The 17,745-nt window shown below is 30.9% G+C and overlaps 1 protein-coding gene across 1 annotated transcript in view; it reads right to left on the bottom strand.

The window, feature by feature from the left end:
- The window catches only part of DIP-epsilon (Dpr-interacting protein epsilon), a 791,100-nt gene that overhangs the window by 328,356 nt on the left and 444,999 nt on the right, over positions 1-17,745 (bottom strand). Inside the window, exon 3 of the mRNA XM_073965144.1 lies at positions 3,871-4,087. Within this exon, the coding sequence (XP_073821245.1) occupies positions 3,871-4,087 (217 nt within the window). The remainder of the gene's footprint in view (positions 1-3,870; positions 4,088-17,745) is intronic.

Here is a 17,745-nt window from a genome sequence, read left to right as displayed (position 1 = left end):
GGCAAAGCCGACTGATACTTTTCTACTTGTATTATTTAAATTGTAATAACGAATAATCCAGCTTTTTATTGTTACAAATTTTTGGGCCAAAGCCAACTTATAATACCCTCCCTAAATAGTGGTGTTGGGTAAAAATTCTTAAAAAATACACTATTATTAAAAAAATATTTTTTTTTTAAATAAAACACTGTAAAGAAATCCAAAATTGTTAAAAATTAAAATTAAAAAATAAAAAAAACAAAATTAAAAAATCCACAATAAAAATATATTAAAAATTAAAATTTTTTTTTAAAAAATCTACGTTTAAAAATATTTTATTTTCCAAAATAGTCTGGCTTAATCCTATTGTTGTTGTTTTATTATTTTAAAACAATTAATTTATTAGTGGAAAAAGGTTGGCATTGTTCGCCAAGGGGTAAGTCAAGGAAGACTAGTTTCGATCCACGCCACTGGATCTCATCAGTTCCCTTGTTTCTTGTTTCTCCACCGAAGTTTTTTTTCAATAACTTCTTCAACAAGAAACTTTTTATACCCAAACATCAATCGTCAGCTCGAAGTATAAAAGTGAGCAAAGAAAAAACTTCAATGAGAAGTTTTTCTTTGGCAGCCTAACACAACTCCGACGAAAGTGTTTGCGAAACACACCAAACCTTTTCCCACTGCTATGTGTCGTCAAATTTCGACGAACAATGCCAACCTTTTTCCACTAATAAATTAGTTGTTTTAGTATAATAAAACAACAACAATGGGATTGAGCCAGACTATTTTGAAAAACAAAACTGTATTAGCTATCCCAATAAAAAACGACGCCACCAATGTTCGATTTGAGAAACACTGGCACCGTTTGTATGGTTGGCTGCGACAAGCTACCAACTACATTTTGTTATGTGCATTCGTCGAAATTTGACGACACATAGCAGTGGGAAAAGGTTTGGTGTGTTTCGCAAACACTTTCGTCGGAGTTGTGTTAGGCTGCCAAAGAAAAACTTCTCATTGAAGTTTTTTCTTTGTTCACCTTTATACTGCGAGCTGACCGCCAAGCGGTCCGTATTTATACGCCTTTTTGATATGGCCTAGCCAACGCAATCGCTGCATCTCGACACGTTTAACAATATTGATGTCGTTGTATAGCAGATACAGCTCGTGGTTCATGAGACGTCGATATTCACCGTCAACGCAGATTGGTGCGTAGATCTTTCGAAGAATTTTTCTCTCAAACACACCAAGCACTGCCATGTCTGCTTGCGCAAGTACCCAGGCTTCGGAGCCATACATCAGCACGGGTAGTATCAGTGTTTTGTAGAGCGTTATTTTTGTTTGACGAGATGTGGCTTTGTTTTTTAACTGCTTACTTAAACCAAAGTAGCATCTGTTGGCCAATACAATTCTTCTTTTTATTTCACAACTGATGTCGTTTGTTGTGTTTACAGAGGTGCCGAGGTAGACGAAGTCTTTTACTACCTCAATATTATAGGAACCAACATCCACAGTCGGTCCGAGCTCAATGGATGCATTGCGCGTCGACACCATCAACTTGGTCTTCTCACCGTTTACCGCCAGACCCACTTTAGCAGATTCTCCTTCGACCTTCATAAAGGTATCAGTTACTTCTTTTACTGATCGGCCCATGATGTCTATATCATCAGCATAAGCAAGTAACATGTGACTATTGGTGTAGATTGTGCCACTTCTTTTGACGTTTGCCTCTCGTATAACCTTTTCCAGCAGGATGTTGAAGAGGTCACACGAAAGGCTGTCTCCTTTTCTGAAACCTTTTTTGGTACCAAACTCTTCGGAGAGGTTCTTTCCTATTTTAACTGAGGACCTCGTGCCAGTTAAAGTCATTTTACAAAGCCGGATGAGCTTTGCGGGGATACCAAATTCAGACATGGCTTGGAATACCTTTGAACGCAGCGGGCTGTCGAAGGCTGCTTTATAATCGACAAAAAGGTGGTAGGTGTCGATCTGCATCTCTTGGGTCTTCTCCAGGATTTCCGCAGGGTAAACATCTGGTCAATGGTGGACTTGCCAGGTCTAAAGCCGCATTGGTATGGTCCAATTATCTCGTTGACCATAGGCTTTAGTCGTTTGCACAATATCCCTGACACGATCTTGTAGGCAATAGGGAGTAGACTTATGCCCCGTATAGTTAGAGCATACAGTCTTATCTTCCTTCTTGTGGACGGAGCACAGGATACTCAGGTTCCAATCGTCGGGTACTCGTTCTTCCTACCAGATGGTGCTAACTAGCCGATGAATACACCTTACCAGCGTGTCGCCTCCGGTTTTGAACAGCTCGGCTGGTAAGCCATCGGCTCCTGCTGCCTTATTATTCTTCAGCCGATTTATTGCTGTCTTTACCTTATCTTGGCTGGGCGGTATACATTCAATACCATCTTCTGGGATTGGGACTCTGGTATCTTCGTCGTCTTCGCTGCTATTGGATACCAACAGTTTTGAAAAATGTTCTTTCCATATCCTGAGTACACTATCTGTATCAGTTACCAAATTACCTTGCTGGTCTCTACAGGAGGATGTGCCTGTACCAAAGCCATCAGTTTGATGCTTGACTCTTTGGTAGAATTTTCGGACTTCATTCTGGCTCCTGTACATCTCGATTTTTTCACACTCCCGCTTTTCCATCTTTCTATTTTTCCTGCGGAAAAGACGTTTCTCCTCTCTCCTTTTTCTCCCTGTATCTCTCTCGTGCGCTACGCGTTGCTACGGATTGTAAAGTAGCCCTATATGGCGCATTTTTCTCTTCGGTGGCAGCATGACACTCCTGATCATACCATGGATTCCTTGGTGGAGGTCTCTGGTATCCAAGTATGGATTTTGCGGCTGTTTGCATCGAGTGGGCAATGCTTTGCCATTGCGCTGATATGTTATCGGGATGAGGAGTGCTTTGATTTAGCAATTGGGCTAGTTGAGTGAAATATGCTGTGGCTATCTGTTGTGTTTGCAGCTTACCGATGTCCAACTTCCGCGTTGTGTCTGTTCGTGCTTTATTTGCAACGTTTAGACGGGTACGTACCTTTGCTGCAACAACGTAGTGGTCCGAATCAATGTTTGCGCCTCGGAACGATCGTACATCCAACACGCTGGATGAATGTCTTCCATCTATCACAGCATGATCAATTTGATTACTTGTTCTTTGATCTGGAGACAGCCAGGTGCCCTTATGAATATCGAGATGATTAAATCTGGTACTGCTAACTACCATGTTTTTTGCAGCTGCAAAGTCTATCAGCCTCATACCATTGTCAGATGTTTCACTGTGGAGACTGAATTTCCCGACTGTTGGGCCAAAGATATTCTCCTTTCCAATTTTGGCATTAAAATCGCCTAGAATGATTTAATGTCATGGGCAGGGCAACGGTCAAATGTTTCTTCTAAGCGCTCGTAAAATATATCTTTGGTCTGTTCGCCCTTTTCTTCAGTGAAAAATTTAGCTTTTAACTCACTACCTTTAACGGGTGTTATTTTTATTTTCCACACAAATACACGTTGAGAAAAGACTGCGAAATGTGTTTATGGCCCCGGCCATTATTTAAAAAAAAAAAAAATAAATAAATTGCCATGAAAAATATTCCAAAAAATCACAACAATTTCAAAACCCAGAACCCAAATAAAAGCAAACACTGCATTTTTAGCAAAAATTTAGACTGTTGGTCATGCCAGCTATGACATGGTCCTGGTACTTATCGTTTCTATCTAATTAACCCTCAATAAGTTCATTATAATTCCACCCCCAACAAGTACCCCCTTAAAGCCATCTCAAAGCATTAACATTAAACTTTCCTCCCCATTACATACATATCTTAAACAAACAACTATGCAAACGCTATTGAATTCAAAACATTAACTTACCAACAACTTTAACAAAGCCATATTGTGTTTTTGCTGTCACCGTATTTATTTGACACATATATCTGCCACGATCCTCCTCCTGGACATTATTAATGTGTAAGAACCATGTACGATGTTTGTCATGTTTATCATGGGTGACACTAATGCGGGGATTACGTGTAATTACATGATTATGTACGGTCAATATGGCACTCTGTTCGAAATGCATCCACGCCACCTGTAACGAGAGGGATAGAGATGATGTTAGGTAAACAGAACAGAATAACAGACATTAAGAAATTAACTAAAAAGATATAGATGCGGCAGTAAACACACACATACATGGTAGTAATAGACTAAGAGCGTAACACATACAAAGACAATTTGAAACATCGCTAAAATTTAATAAAAACAAGTAAAAAAGTGTCAGTCGGCTTTGCCGACAGATAGATACCCTCAGCCAATGTGAAGCGAAACTTCCACCTCCGACAGATCGACTGTATTTAAGGTCTCTTCTGAATTTTGTGGCACTTTTTGGACATTTGAACTTGCCGACAAAAATGTGGATTAGGAATTAACTGCACTAAGACACAAATGTTGAACTTTTGTAGGGCAGGTACCCTAGGGAGGACCGATATGGGCCATTTTAGAAGCTAAACTAAAATATTAGGAGATCCAAAGTTTGGACCAAATTGTTTGCCCCATTCCAAGTGTTATCGTCCTAGCATTTTAGAGACATTTTTTAAATATTGGGGAGAAGTACCGAAAGTTGTGGACCGGTATGGCCCATGAAACTAAGTTTGGATATAATATGACGAAGACCAAATGTTGGACCAAACCGGTTGAACAGTTCGAGAGTTATCGTGCTCTCCGGCCACCACATATGGTGACATAGGGGTTTTTTACACCTTTAGGACTGTTTTCTCAAGAAACATGGACTTGCCCGTGAAAAAACTTTTACCGTCGTAATGGAGGTAGCGAATACAAATCGCTTCAACAAAAATCAAAGTGATTCGAGAGCAGGTCTTAAAGTGAACTTATCCGAAATTTTGTGTGAGAGGTACCAGAAGGAGTAGACAAATATAGTCCATATTCGAACCTGATCTATATCTGGAAGATATATTAGGATGTGCTAAGTATCGATTTTATCGGTCACTCGCTTCAAGAGTTATCGTGCGCAAAATTTTTCCGCACATTTTGGAAGTTTTGTGGGGGAGGTACCTGAAGGAGTGGACCGATATAGCCCATCTTCGAATTTAAACTATGTTCTGATAAAATATTACGAAGGCCAAATTTTGGACCGAATCGACAGATCCGTTGGAGGGTTATCTTGCGCTCCAACCACTACACAAGGTGTCATAGGGGCTTTTTGCAACTTTCCGGCCATTTTCTCAGGAAGTATGGACTTGCACCTGATGAAACTTATACCCTCGTATGGGGGGAGGTGAATACAAGTTGTTGCAACAAAAATCTAAGCGATTCGGGAGCTAGTCCTAAACTGAACTTATCCAAAATTTTGTGTGGGAGGTACCCGAAGCAGTTGGACGATTAAGTCCATATTGGAACCTCATCTAAGTCTGTTAGAAATTTCACGATGTGCAAAGCATGGACCAAATCGGTTACTTCCTTCAAGAGTTATCGTGCCCACAAATTTTCCGAACATTTTAGAACTTTTGTGGGGGAGGTACCTGAAGGAGTGGACCTATATGGTCTATCTTCGAACTTAAATCAAATCTGGACAAAATATTTCGATACCCAAAATTTGAACCGAATCGTTTGATCCGTTCGAGAGTTATCGTGCGCACCAGCCAGCCAGACAGACGGACAGACAGACAGACAGACAGACAGACAGACGGACGGACATTGCTAGATCTACTCAAAATTGTCTGAAACGGATATCGTACAAACATACTTGGGGTCTAAAACCATTATTTCGATGAGGCACATTTTTGGTCGTATCAAAGTGTAAATACCCTCTTTAGCCTAAAGGCTGAGGGTATAACAAGTAAAAAGTCGTTAAGTTCGGCCGGGCCGAACTTTCTATACCCTCCACCATAAAATAGTCTTAATTGAAATGGAATAATTAGGGTCATTTCACAATTTTAGGTGGAACAACTTTTCGACAATGGATAGACTCCTACTGCCTCCGCTATTGCTTAAATTACACTGTGAACACAAATGTTGGGCAAGAGATAATTCCTTTTGGAGATGAAAGCCCTTGGTGTGTGTATATTAAAAACCCCGAAGGACAGATGCGCCGTGAGTCGAACTTCCGCGTTATGGCGTGATGAAATTTTTGCAAGAGACCCTGTAAGCCATCATGAATAAGCATTATATCTTTGTTTGTTGTTTTTGTAGAGCACTTAAGCAACAGTAAACAAAGATATAACGCTAATTCCTGATGGCCCACAGGGTCTCTAACAAAAATTTCATCACGCCATAAGGCGGAAGTTCGACTCACGGCGGATCTGTCCTTCGGGGTTCATAATATACTCACCAAGGCCTTTCTTCCCCAAGAGGAATTTTCAATGCCCCAGGCTTTCACCTCCATTTTGTTGCACAGTGTTATCTGAACTAATCTAAAAAAATGTGTTCAGCTAGGTGAAAGGTACCACCTACGGGGCTATATAAAAAGAGTCAACCTATCATTAATTTTTTTTGGCGGAAAAGTTTTATAGCTGCAGGGAACTTCAAGAGTCAAATTGAGGGTAGTTTCATCAAAACATGGTAGACCCTCAAAAATGGACCCATGTTGACGAATTTTAGTGAAGAAATTTCGTGACCACTGAAAATTCCCGAAAATCGGGAGGTACAGTTATATGGGGGGATATACCAAAAGATGGACCTATATTGACGATTATTTTTGAATAGACAAAATTGTAGCTAAATTCTCAAAATACCGAACATTACAGCTAGTTCGGTTAAAAATTGCAGCTAATATTCTCAAAATACCGAAAATCGGGAGATACCGTTATATGGGGGCTATATCAAAACATGGACCTATGTTGACGATGTTTGGTGGAGATGTTTCATGACCACTGAGAACATCAAATGTCAAATTGCAGATATTTCGGTTACAAATTGTGGCTAAAATTCTCAAAATACCGAAAATCGGGAGTTACCGTTATATGGGGGCTATACCAAAACATGGACCTATGTTGACGATGTTTGGTGGAGATGTTTCATGACCACTGAGAACCTGAAATGGCAAATTACAGCTAGTTCGGTTAAAAATTTTAGCTAAAATTCTCAAAATACCGAAAATCGGGAGTTACCGTTATATGGGGGCTATACCAAAACATGGACCTATGTTGACGATGTTTGGTGGAGATGTTTCATGACCACTGAGAACTTCAAATGTCAAATTGCAGATATTTCGGTTACAAATTGTGGCTAAAATTCTCAAAATACCGCAAATCGGGAGGTACCGTTATATGGGGGCTATACCAAAACATGTTGACGATGTTTGGTGGAGATGTTTCATGACCACTGAGAACCTGAAATGTCAAATTGCTGATAGTTCGGTTAAAAATTTTAGCTAAAATTCTCAAAATACCGAAAATCGGGAGGTACCGTTATATGGGGGCTATACCAAAACATGGACCTATGTTGACGATGTTTGGTGGAGATGTTTCATGACCACTGAGAACCTGAAATGTCAAATTGCTGATAGTTCGGTTAAAAATTGTGGCTAAAATTCTCAAAATACCGAAAATCGGGAGGTACCGTTATATGGGCACTATACCAAAACATGGACCTATGCCCATATCCTTTGGGATATAAGTTTGTTGATCACTAGGAACCCTATGTGCCAAATTATAGCTAATTCGGTCTGCAAATGTGGCGAAGAACGTCAAAATACCTCAAATCCGGAGGTACCGTTATATGGGGGCTATACCAAAAAGTGGACCGATATAACCCATCTGCGAACTTGACCTGCCTATGGAAAAAAGACCCTCGGGTGCAAAATTTCAGCACTCTATCTCAATTATTGCGGACGCTAGAGTGATTACAACAGACGGACAGACGTTTATTGAGAAAATATTTTTTAAAAAATCCACGTTTATTGAGAAAATATTTTTTAAAAAATCCACGTTTATTGAGAAAATATTTTTTAAAAAATCCACGTTTATTGAGAAAATATTTTTTAAAAAATCCACGTTTATTGAGAAAATATTTTTAAAAAATCCACGTTTATTGAGAAAATATTTTTTAAAAAATCCACGTTTATTGAGAAAATATTTTTTAAAAAATCCACGTTTATTGAGAAAATATTTTTTAAAAAATCCACGTTTATTGAGAAAATATTTTTTAAAAAATCCACGTTTATTGAGAAACTATTTTTTAAAAAATCCACGTTTATTGAGAAACTATTTTTTAAAAAATCCACGTTTATTGAGAAACTATTTTTTTAAAAAATCCACGTTTATTGAGAAACTATTTTTTAAAAAATCCACGTTTATTGAGAAACTATTTTTTAAAAAATCCACGTTTATTGAGAAACTATTTTTTAAAAAATCCACGTTTATTGAGAAACTATTTTTTAAAAAATCCACGTTTATTGAGAAACTATTTTTTAAAAAATCCACGTTTATTGAGAAACTATTTTTTAAAAAATCCACGTTTATTGAGAAACTATTTTTTAAAAAATCCACGTTTATTGAGAAACTATTTTTTAAAAAATCCACGTTTATTGAGAAACTATTTTTTAAAAAATCCACGTTTATTGAGAAACTATTTTTTAAAAAATCCACGTTTATTGAGAAACTATTTTTTAAAAAATCCACGTTTATTGAGAAACTATTTTTTAAAAAATCCACGTTTATTGAGAAACTATTTTTTAAAAAATCCACGTTTATTGAGAAACTATTTTTTAAAAAATCCACGTTTATTGAGAAAATATTTTTTAAAAAAATCCACGTTTATTGAGAAAATATTTTTTAAAAAATCCACGTTTATTGAGAAAATATTTTTTTAAAAAATCCACGTTTATTGAGAAAATATTTTTTTAAAAAATCCACGTTTATTTAGAAAATATTTTTTTAAAAAATCCACGTTTATTGAGAAAATATTTTTTTAAAAAATCCACGTTTATTGAGAAAATATTTTTTAAAAAAATCCACGTTTATTGAGAAAATATTTTTTTAAAAAATCCACGTTTATTGAGAAAATATTTTTTTAAAAAATCCACGTTTATTGAGAAAATATTTTTTTAAAAAATCCACGTTTATTGAGAAAATATTTTTTAAAAAATCCACGTTTATTGAGAAAATATTTTTTAAAAAATCCACGTTTATTGAGAAAATATTTTTTAAAAAATCCACGTTTATTGAGAAAATATTTTTTAAAAAATCAACGTTTATTGAGAAAATATTTTTTAAAAAATCCACGTTCATTGAGAACATGTTTTTTAAAAAATCCACGTTTATTGTGAAAATATTTTTTTAAAAAATCCACGTTCATTGAGAACATGTTTTTTAAAAAATCCACGTTCATTGAGAACATGTTTTTTAAAAAATCCACGTTCATTGAAAACATGTTTTTTTAAAAAATCCACGTTTATTGAGAAAATATTTTTTAAAAAAAATCCCCGTTTATTGAGAAAATATTTTTTAAAAAATCCACGTTTATTGAGAAAATATTTTTTAAAAAATCCACGTTTATTGAGAAAATATTTTTTAAAAATTCCACGTTTATTGAGAAAATATTTTTTAAAAAATTCACATTTATTGAGAAAATATTTTTTAAAAAATCCACGTTTATTGAGAAAATATTTTTTAAAAATTCCACGTTTATTGAGAAAATATTTTTTAAAAAATCCACATTTATTGAGAAAATATTTTTTAAAAAATCCACGTTTATTGAGAAAATATTTTTTAAAAAATCCACGTTTATTGAGAAAATATTTTTTAAAAAATCCACGTTTATTGAGAAAATATTTTTTAAAAAATCCACGTTTATTGAGAAAATATTTTTTAAAAAATCCACGTTTATGAGAAAATATTTTTTAAAAAATCCACGTTTATGAGAAAATATTTTTTTAAAAATCCACGGTTATTGAGAAAATATTTTTTAAAAAATCCACGTTTATTGAGAAAATATTTTTTAAAAAATCCACGTTTATTGAGAAAATATTTTTTAAAAAATCCACGTTTATTGAGAAAATATTTTTTAAAAAATCCACGTTTATTGAGAAAATATTTTTTAAAAAATCCACGTTTATTGAGAAAATATTTTTTAAAAAATCCAAGTTAATTAAAAAATGTTTTTTTTAAATCCATTCAAAACATTTTTTAAATTACGCAAAATTGAAATCAGCTATTTTTATTTACTTTTCATTCACCAGCTTATGTGATATTTATGAAAATTCCACAAAACTTTCAATTACATCATCACAATTGTTGTTTTTTTCAATGAAACTTATTTATAACTAATTTATGATATTTTTTCGCTTTAAAATATAAGTTATGGAGTTGTTTTGAGGTTTTGTTGCGGTTCTGCATGCATTTCCTGCTACAGTGGATAATGGTTTGAATACACATCTTGCATGTAATGCTTTGGGCGCTGTTGTTGTCGTTAAAAACAAGTTATTACTGTTTGCAAAAATATATTTGTTGAAAGACGAACTTTGTTGTTTTGTTAGTTGAGAAGTTTAACAATTTTCCCTAATCTTTCATATACAAAATTGATGTCTTCGAACAACAAGTAAGGATAAATGATAAAGTTTTTTGTTTGTTAGTTAACACCTTTGCAATGGAAAATCTCATCTCCCCATTCTCTGTACACATCCCCACATAAACAGTTCCAACCTTAATATGATATAGTTTTTACAAACATATTTGTCATTCTATATAACTATCAAGGTGGAGAACAGTAGAAGAAACTATCCTTGTGAGTTTGTGTGTGTTGCCATAGCCGCGCCTGGAGGTTATCACAAAGTTTAACTCCTGTTTTCATATAAGTTTTATGAAACCACCATAACCATCTTTCAAATTAATATGACTGAAGTTTTGTAACAAACTTCAAGTCGTTATTGCCACCAATGTTATTTTCTTCATTTGGTAGGTGGGTTGTGTAAAAATAAGAAAAAAGTCGCATTAAAATCGTTGCAGTTAGTAAACTATTGGGTTAGATTGAAACAATAAATATAAATTAATAGAGAAATGAATGAAAAAAGTTCCGCTTCAAAACAAAAATAAATTATTAATGATGGGTGTTGACAGTAAATCCTTTAAAGGAAAATGAAAAGTCAAATATCTAAACATAAACATGTGTGTTTTTATGAAATTAAAAAAAAAAATACCAGTGTGGATTAATATTAATTTATAATATTAAATTAAAAAAAAAATATTTTTAAATTTTTTTCAGGCCTGGATTTTTAAACAAAATTAAAAACTCCAACATTCTTACAAGCGTGAATTTTCAAATTTCAAAATTTGTACATGTGTGGATTTTTAAACAAGATTTTCCAACATTTTTATAAGCGTGGATTTTTAAATAAAATTTTCCAACATTTTTATAAGCGTGGATTTTTAAATAAAATTTTCCAACATTTTTATAAGCGTGGATTTTTAAATAAAATTTTCCAACATTTTTATAAGCTTGGATTTTTAAATAAAATTTTCCAACACTTTTATAAGCTTGGATTTTTAAATAAAATTTTCCAACATTTTTATAAGCGTGGATTTTTAAATAAAATTTTCCAACATTTTTATAAGCGTGGATTTTTAAATAAAATTTTCCAACATTTTTATAAGCGTGGATTTTTAAATAAAATTTTCCAACATTTTTATAAGCGTGGGTTTTTAAATAAAATTTTCCAACATTTTTATAAGCGTGGGTTTTTAAATAAAATTTTCCAACATTTTTATAAGCGTGGATTTTTAAATAAAATTTTCCAACATTTTTATAAGCGTGGATTTTTAAATAAAATTTTCCAACATTTTTATAAGCGTGGATTTTTAAATAAAATTTTCCAACATTTTTATAAGCGTGGATTTTTAAATAAAATTTTCCAACATTTTTATAAGCGTGGATTTTTAAATAAAATTTTCCAACATTTTTATAAGCGTGGATTTTTAAATAAAATTTTCCAACATTTTTATAAGCGTGGATTTTTAAATAAAATTTTCCAACATTTTTATAAGCGTGGATTTTTAAATAAAATTTTCCAACATTTTTATAAGCGTGGATTTTTAAACAAAATTTTCCAACATTTTTATAAGCGTGGATTTTTAAATAAAATTTTCCAACATTTTTATAAGCGTGGATTTTTAAATAAAATTTTCCAACATTTTTATAAGCGTGGATTTTTAAATAAAATTTTCCAACATTTTTATAAGCGTGGATTTTTAAATAAAATTTTCCAACATTTTTATAAGCGTGGATTTTTAAATAAAATTTTTTAACATTTTTATAAGCGTGGATTTTTAAATAAAATTTTCCAACATTTTTATAAGCGTGGATTTTTAAATAAAATTTTCCAACATTTTTATAAGCGTGGATTTTTAAATAAAATTTTCCAACATTTTTATAAGCGTGGATTTTTAAATAAAATTTTCCAACATTTTTATAAGCGTGGATTTTTAAATAAAATTTTCCAACATTTTATAAGCGTGGATTTTTAAATAAAATTTTCCAACATTTTTATAAGCGTGGATTTTTAAATAAAATTTTCCAACATTTTTATAAGCGTGGATTTTTAAATAAAATTTTCCAACATTTTTATAAGCGTGGATTTTTAAATAAAATTTTCCAACATTTTTATAAGCGTGGATTTTTAAATAAAATTTTCCAACATTTTTATAAGCGTGGATTTTTAAATAAAATTTTCCAACATTTTTATAAGCGTGGATTTTTAAATAAATTTTTCCAACATTTTTATAAGCGTGGATTTTTAAATAAAATTTTCCAACATTTTTATAAGCGTGGATTTTTAAATAAAATTTTCCAACATTTTTATAAGCGTGGATTTTTAAATAAAATTTTCCAACATTTTTATAAGCGTGGATTTTTAAATAAAATTTTCCAACATTTTTATAAGCGTGGATTTTAAATAAAATTTTCCAACATTTTATAAGCGTGGATTTTTAAATAAAATTTTCCAACATTTTTATAAGCGTGGATTTTTAAATAAATTTTCCAACATTTTTATAAGCGTGGATTTTTAAATAAAATTTTCCAACATTTTTATAAGCGTGGATTTTTAAATAAAATTTTCCAACATTTTTATAAGCGTGGATTTTTAAATAAAATTTTCCAACATTTTTATAAGCGTGGATTTTTAAATAAAATTTTCCAACATTTTTATAAGCGTGGATTTTTAAATAAAATTTTCCAACATTTTTTCAAGCGTGGATTTTTCAATGATTTATTTTTCAAGCGTGGATTTTTCAATTATTTATTTTTCAAGCGTGGATTTTTCAATTATTTATTTTTCAAGCGTGGATTTTTCAATAATTTATTTTTCAAGCGTGGATTTTTCAATAATTTATTTATTTTTCAAGCGTGGATTTTTCAATAATTTATTTATTTTTCAAGCGTGGATTTTTCAATAATTTATTTATTTTTCAAGCGTGGATTTTTCAATAATTTATTTATTTTTCAAGCGTGGATTTTTCAATAATTTATTTATTTTTCAAGCGTGGATTTTTCAATAATTTATTTATTTTTCAAGCGTGGATTTTTCAATAATTTATTTATTTTTCAAGCGTGGATTTTTCAATAATTTATTTATTTTTCAAGCGTGGATTTTTCAATAATTTATTTATTTTTCAAGCGTGGATTTTTCAATAATTTATTTATTTTTCAAGCGTGGATTTTTCAATGATTTATTTATTTTTAAGTGTGGATTTTTCAATAATTTATTTATTTTTCAAGCGTGGATTTTTCAATAATTTTTTTTTTCAAGCGTGGATTTTTCAATAATTTATTTTTCAAGCGTGGATTTTTCAATAATTTATTTTTCAAGCGTGGATTTTTCAATAATTTATTTATTTTCAAGCGTGGATTTTTCAATAATTTATTTATTTTCAAGCGTGGATTTTTCAATAATTTATTTATTTTCAAGCGTGGATTTTTCAATAATTTATTTATTTTCAAGCGTGGATTTTTCAATAATTTATTTATTTTCAAGCGTGGATTTTTCAATAATTTATTTATTTTCAAGCGTGGATTTTTCAATAATTTATTTATTTTCAAGCGTGGATTTTTCAATAATTTATTTATTTTCAAGCGTGGATTTTTCAATAATTTATTTATTTTCAAGCGTGGATTTTTCAATAATTTATTTATTTTCAAGCGTGGATTTTTCAATAATTTATTTATTTTCAAGCGTGGATTTTTCAATAATTTATTTATTTTCAAGCGTGGATTTTTCAATAATTTATTTATTTTCAAGCGTGGATTTTTCAATAATTTATTTATTTTCAAGCGTGGATTTTTCAATAATTTATTTTTCAAGCGTGGATTTTTCAATAATTTATTTTTCAAGCGTGGATTTTTCAATAATTTATTTTTCAAGCGTGGATTTTTCAATAATTTATTTTTCAAGCGTGGATTTTTCAATAATTTATTTTTCAAGCGTGGATTTTTCAATAATTTATTTTTCAAGCGTGGATTTTTCAATAATTTATTTTTCAAGCGTGGATTTTTCAATAATTTATTTTTCAAGCGTGGATTTTTCAATAATTTATTTATTTTCAAGCGTGGATTTTTCAATAATTTATTTATTTTCAAGCGTGGATTTTTCAATAATTTATTTTCAAGCGTGGATTTTTCAATAATTTATTTTTCAAGCGTGGATTTTTCAATAATTTATTTTTCAAGCGTGGATTTTTCAATAATTTATTTTTCAAGCGTGGATTTTTCAATAATTTATTTTTCAAGCGTGGATTTTTCAATAATTTATTTTTCAAGCGTGGATTTTTCAATAATTTATTTTTCAAGCGTGGATTTTTCAATAATTTATTTTTCAAGCGTGGATTTTTCAATAATTTATTTTTCAAGCGTGGATTTTTCAATAATTTATTTTTCAAGCGTGGATTTTTCAATAATTTATTTTTCAAGCGTGGATTTTTCAATAATTTATTTTTCAAGCGTGGATTTTTCAAATAATTTATTTTTCAAGCGTGGATTTTTCAATAATTTATTTTTCAAGCGTGGATTTTTCAATAATTTATTTTTCAAGCGTGGATTTTTCAATAATTTATTTTTCAAGCGTGGATTTTTCAATAATTTATTTTTCAAGCGTGGATTTTTCAATAATTTATTTTTCAAGCGTGGATTATAAACTAATTTTAGTTAAATTTTTTTCCAAAAAAAAATTCCAGAATTTTACAATAATATGTTTAAGCTAATAATAAAAAGAATTTAATTTTAAAAATAATTTTTTAAATGAAATTTATCCAAATAAAATTTTTAATTTTATTATATTTAAATATTTTTTTGAATTGTTAAAACAAAATGTTTGAATTTCATTTACCATTGTGGCATCTATGAACCCCATTTACATCATAAAATTATGAATTTTTTATGACAAAACAGTCAATATTGCCATGTTCAGATTTAAGAAAAAAATCTTAAAACAATTTTCAAAATTAATATTAAACTTTTCCGCCCCGCCATCTTGTATATGCTTAATAAGAAATCTGCGACATCGGTTGTGGTTATTAAAGTTTCCCAGAGAATGGCCAAATGACGCCGATGATAATGAAGGCAGTGAAGTGGTAGCATCTTTATTTGCCACGTTTACATTGTTGCGGACAAAGTTTTGTGTAACTTTGACCTGATGTCAAGCGAATGGAAAATGTGATGATGTTAAGAATTTTAAAGAGAAACTTTGTTTCATGCAACTCTTCTCCATAATGGAGGGAGAGTAAGTTTTTAGAAAAGTACTTTAAAAATCCAGATTTGGTGAGGACCATTTAACCATGCCTCATTCCGCCTCCATAAGTTTAACCATATCAGCAGTGGAAAATTGTCTTCGTTCATATTAGACTTTTACCACATAATGGCACAAGAAGGCAAGGCTGTCTGGTTCCTTGCTGTCAGCTGTTTTTTCCTCTGACATATGCAATGTGAGAAGGTCAGTTTGGCTGTGTGACATTGTGCCGTTCATTATAACACAAGGCTAATTAATTTTATTGGAGCGTTTAGAAGATGTGAACTTTCTCTGTCTCTTCTTTTGCAGCAAATTCAGCAGAAAACTTCACTTGAATCCTGTAGTGGTGAGTAGATGAATACTTAATTTCCCTGTCACCCGTGTGACTAAAACCGACTGACACTCTATGCAGATGTATGCAATATTAAAGAGGAACATGCCTACGTATTTGCTGTTGGCATGAATATTGACCTACTAAGCCAAACGACCTACTAAAACGACCAAAACTAAAACATACTTTTGGGAGTCTTTAGCCTGATATTATGTTGGTAGGAAGAGATTAGGGTATTTATGTGAGTGCGTATTTGTTAGCGCAATATTAAACAATCGACCTCCAAATTTTTGGTGGGGAAAAAGATACCACCTCATTTGTTCATAGCTGGCAAAAGTTTTCCTAGTCACGTTCCATTTGCCGTCGTAGATAAATACAATAAAATGTATAATTTCGAGATGATTAAATTGAAAAAATAAAACGTAATGACTTTTTGATGGGTGGAAAGGAAAACGGAGGAAATTGTTATTTTATATATATATTTATTATTATTAATTTGAAAGAAAATTTTTATATTTATTTTTGACGTATGATTTAATCAAAAAATATTTTTTATTTATTTCTTTATAGTTTATATTAGAAAGTATTTCTAATATTTATTTTATTTGTTTATTATTTATTTTGAAGAATATCTTTTATTATTTATTTTAAAGAAAAATTTTTATTCATTTTATTTTTTACTTATTGAATGAATATTTTTTTTATAAATTTTTATCATTCATTTAAAAAAAATATTTTCTTACTTATTATTGTTGATGTTTGTTATTTATTTAAAAATTTTTAATTTTATATTTTATTAATTAATTATTAAAAAAAGTACCCGGCTGACGGTTAGCGTTGAATACACAACTCTTGGATTTGTAGTCGGACACAAAAGCTCTGTGCCACCGTACCCATTACTTAATAAGGAGTAATATAAGTAGTTATTTTTGTATACATTACTTTGTAATGGGTTACATAATGACTAACGGATCCAAATTTTTGCTAGGTGGTCACAAAACATCTCCAACAAAAATTGTCAACATAGGTCCACATTTTGGTATAGCCCTAATATAACAGAACCTCCCGATTTTCGGTATTTTGCGGATTTTAGCAACATTTTTTGGACCGAAATAACTGTAATTTAACATTTGAGGTTGCCAGTGGTCAAAAAACTTCTCCAACAAATATTGTCAATATAGGTCCATGTTTTGGTATAGCCCCCATATAAAGGTACCTCCCGATTTTCTGTATTTTGTGGATTATGGATACAATGTTTAACCGAACTAGCCGAAATTTGTAATTTGATTCCACTGTAATTTGAGATTTGAAGATCCCAGTGTTCACAAAACTTCTCCACGAAAAAATTTCAAAATAGGTCCACACTTTGATATAATCCCCATTTAAAATGTCTTCACCTAAAATTGTGGTCAGGAGTGAAAACTAACTAATGTTCTATGGTAGTTCGACCCAGCCGAACTTAACGCTTGTTTACTTAGTTTTATTTATTTACAATTTATTTTAAAAAATATTTTTATTTCTCTTGTGTTATTTATTTTAAAGAAGATTTTTAATAATTTTATATTTTATTATTTATTTTAAGAAATAATTTTTATTGATGTGTTTTAATTTATATAAAGGTATATTTTTTATTATTTATTTTAAAAAATATTTTATTGTTTAAAACAAATATTATTTATTTATT

The sequence above is a fragment of the Musca autumnalis genome, unplaced genomic scaffold, assembly GCF_047663935.1.
Source record: "Musca autumnalis isolate F117 unplaced genomic scaffold, ASM4766393v1 scaffold_2, whole genome shotgun sequence".
NCBI lineage: Eukaryota > Metazoa > Arthropoda > Insecta > Diptera > Muscidae > Musca > Musca autumnalis.
Note: the sequence above shows the minus strand (reverse complement) of the source record. Positions and strands in the feature narration are given on the sequence as shown.